General features: G+C 28.4%; 2 protein-coding genes across 2 annotated transcripts in view; one reads left to right on the plus strand and one right to left on the minus strand.

Moving 5' to 3' along the window:
- The first annotated feature begins 790 nt into the window (after nt 1-790).
- Nucleotides 791-1,285, plus strand: LOC111915577 (uncharacterized). The gene has a single exon (XM_023911225.1). The coding sequence runs from the start codon at nt 791-793 to the stop codon at nt 1,283-1,285; it is 495 nt and encodes a 164-aa protein (XP_023766993.1).
- Nucleotides 1,286-3,145: 1,860 nt separating this feature from the next.
- Nucleotides 3,146-3,671, minus strand: part of LOC111915576 (uncharacterized) — a 1,329-nt gene continuing 803 nt past the window's right edge. The window contains exons 1-2 of the mRNA XM_023911224.1: nt 3,623-3,671; nt 3,146-3,157 (exon numbers count right to left, since the gene is read on the minus strand). The exon at nt 3,623-3,671 is cut by the window's right edge and continues 803 nt beyond it. Of these exons, the coding sequence (XP_023766992.1) occupies nt 3,146-3,157; nt 3,623-3,671 (61 nt within the window). The remainder of the gene's footprint in view (nt 3,158-3,622) is intronic.

The following is a 3,671-nucleotide window of genomic DNA, read 5'->3' on the forward strand; positions in this document are numbered from 1 at the left end:
ATCTTATTCAAATTGCCTTAATTCTGAAAGACATGGATGCTTCTCAACTTCAAGGAACTGATAAAGAAGTTTTGAGACTAGGTCTTGGTCACATCAAAATCTTCATAGACAATTACTATGATTGTCTAGCTTTAACTGATGTCGAATTATCAACTGCACTTGGGAAGGAAGTGAAAGTGGCTATGGAAGTGACGAAGTCTCAAGCTGAACTGAAGAAATATTTTGATGAGGAAATATGTTTAAAGCCATTACGATTGGTATTTGCGGGAAAAAGATAAGAATGGGAAAGCTAAAAGATTTTTGTTTCAAGCAAATGAAGTGGAGAGGTATACAACAACTCAATATACGAACTTCATGGTTCCTATGAATAACTGCAAAAAGAATAATGATGGTGATAAAGTAGAGTTAAAGAAGGTTACAAGCTGGTATTCGGAGATTCGTACAATGATGCACGTTGTTGCACAGATTCTCAACAATTGAGAAGTTCGACATTATTACAAATGGGGAGATTGTAAGGTCGAAAATATATTGTAATATGTCGAAGTCTGTGTAATACTTGTTTCGTTAGTTTTGTTATGTATTTACTAAGGCATCTTTGTAACGAAGTCTAAAGCTTAGTCCTTGGTATTTTTTGTACTTTCAGTCCTCCTATAAATAGGAGTGTTTACTTAGAGTTAGATATGAGTTTTTGCTAAGTCCTCTGTCTAATATTCTCTTTGTAAAACATTGAAAGTGATATGAGCCGAATCAGTTTATATTTAGATCTTGTGTTCTTTACTTGTTAACTCTGATGTTGATTCCAATACTCGATTATTCACTTCTACACGTATTGGTAATTCGTGACTTCAACGTGATGTTTACGTTTGTTGTGGCCAGTTGGGAAGAGATAACACATGATTCTAGAGTGAGGTATTCGCTTGGAGATTTCCGTCAAAGACGTGCGTTAACCAGTAAAGAAAAATTTAACCATGTACGTGCAAAACTTCGGAACATTATTGAGCGTGTTTTTGGTATCTTGAAAGCACGATTCCCTATATTGAAGATGATGGCACCATTCTCGTTGGTTACACAAAGAAACATTACCCTTGCATGTTTCACGTTTCATAATTTTATAAGAAGAGAGGGACTAAGTGATGAGTATTTTGCAAGATATGATGAACCAAATTTCTCGGTTCGAAATAACAATATGTCCTTTGATGATGATGAAGATGAGATTCCAAAACATGATACTGCAGCGGATCGTGAACAGATAACCCGTTATGGGATGAAAGTATCGAGCAGTTGATGAAAAATATGGAATATGAATTATTAAAGTTTGGTTGTATGAATTTTATTTCAAATTGTTGTTGTAAGACTAATTTGGTTGTATGAATTTTATTTTAATGTTTTAAGACTAAAATTATTAAATTTTTGGTGTTGAAAACTATTTTCGGTTTATAAAATCAGTTTATTTTGTTTTTTTAACATCTGCAGCAGTTTGCAGATATTTAAAAATGCACACACTTCTTATTATAGTCTGCAGTCGTTTGGTTAACTCCATCTGCTACGAGGATCACAGAGGTGGTCCATAGACTTTATAAATTTTTGTTTCAAAAACATAAACAAAACCTAAATTTAGAAACTGATTATTTATTCTATTTCTTGCAATTTGCAAAAGATGGTTCAAATTGTCATAAAATGATTAGAAACTAGAAAGATCGTATTTTTATGAATATCTTTAAAACATATACGTATATATTGTCATTTAGTTAGATAATATGCTACATCAAAAATAGTTTGGTAAGGACCAATAACTGTTTTCCAGTTTTAGTAAGTTAATGCATGTGATAATCTTTTGAAAAAGAAAACGGCATACTGTATTGAATTTTGTGAAATTTGGTAAAATCCATTTTCTCGATGTTAGTAGGAACTCAATAATGGGGTATGTCGGTTTATTGGCTAGGTGTAATTTTATTATAAAGGTATCTACATATAAATAATTTGTTATAAAGGTATCTACATAATATTTTTTATTTATATATAATAATTTATTAAGTGTGAGACCTTTGTATTACATGAGTTTATTTAATAAAAATTTAAATATGAAATTTTAACAATTTAAAAAGTTTGAATTTATAAGAAAAATTAAAAAAAATTTTGAATTATTAAAATTAATAAGGTTTTAATGTATTAAATACATTACATACATAAATATTTTCTAATAAATACCTTACATATATATAATACCCTACATATTAAGTCTGGAATTTCAATTTAATAAAATGAAAAATAAAATAAAATAACAAGTGTAAAATAAAGAATTCAAAAATTTTAAAAAATAATATGTCCAAATGAAAGAAAAGAAGACATGTGACAAAAAGATTTTGATTTATTAGGGATGATGTTTTAAAAGGTTATAATGTACGAATCAGTTCATTTTATTTATAATCTATTAATTTAGACCAAAGTTCTAAATAACATAAGGCGTGATTTAAGGCGGCAATTTTCTATATAATTAATATTTTTATATGTATTTTCAACTATTATTAATTTTTATGCACATATATGAGTTAAGGCGACATTTTAGCAAAGCTTGGCGGCCAGGTGCAAGTCTTGGAGTCGTGGCGTGCCTTGACGGAGCCATGACGAGCTTTATAGAACCTTGATTTAGACTGAAATTATGTATTATATTGTAAAACTTGTTTATTGATATTTATCTATTAAAACATACAAGAATTTGTATCATAATAAACAAAGCAAATTTAAGGAATTAAAATTATGAAAAAAAAAAATTATTATTAGTTTAAGTTGGTCAAGGTCTATCCAATTTGTTTTGTAGATGTGTTTCTGGTGTTTGATTAAATTTGAAAATGATAGATAATAAGTAAATGACACATAATGCATATAGTGAATGCACAGCTCTTTGATTATGCTAATTTGTACATCTTGCACAAAGAGTTATACATTTACAAAATTGTGATTCTATCAGTTTTAAGTTTCAGCGATTAGTTTTTAGGATTTAATTTTTTTCGAACGATACAAATTATAAGTCCGTGAAATTTGTGGTACAATGAAGACTTGAACGCAAGGCCAACGAAACACACGTTTTAAATGATGTATTTATTATAATATTTATTTTAGTTTCAATTTTTTTTTCTTATATTTATTATATTGTATCCTACAATGCACCAATAGGAATTAAGTAAATTAGATAATTATTTAATTAAATAAATATAGATATTAAATTATTTCCATAATTATATATGTATATTAAATGATATCCATAATTATAATTCTTTTTTTATGGAAACTAATTAAATCCGTTATTAATGTCAGCAATAACATTCTTTCAAAATTAATTCGCATCTAGGTTTATATATGAGTTCGTATTTTGTTTCAGGACTCATTCACTTAAAATACAATAAATTTACATAGAATAAGAAGAACGATAGTTTTTTTTTTTTTGAACTGGCAAATATTATTAATAAAACAAACAAACCCCTAGCAAGGTGCTATAGGGGGAAATACAAGGTTTTAGACAAGAGAATTACATACAGAGAAAGGGGTTAATACACCATTCAACCCAATTATAATTACAATTGACTCTCCTGTGTTTTATCCATGAAAATACTATGGATTTTACCATATCTGCCACATTGGTAGGGGAGGTACGAATCTTCTTGAAGATCCTA

The sequence above is a fragment of the Lactuca sativa genome, chromosome 3, assembly GCF_002870075.4.
Source record: "Lactuca sativa cultivar Salinas chromosome 3, Lsat_Salinas_v11, whole genome shotgun sequence".
Taxonomy (NCBI): Eukaryota; Viridiplantae; Streptophyta; class Magnoliopsida; order Asterales; family Asteraceae; genus Lactuca; species Lactuca sativa.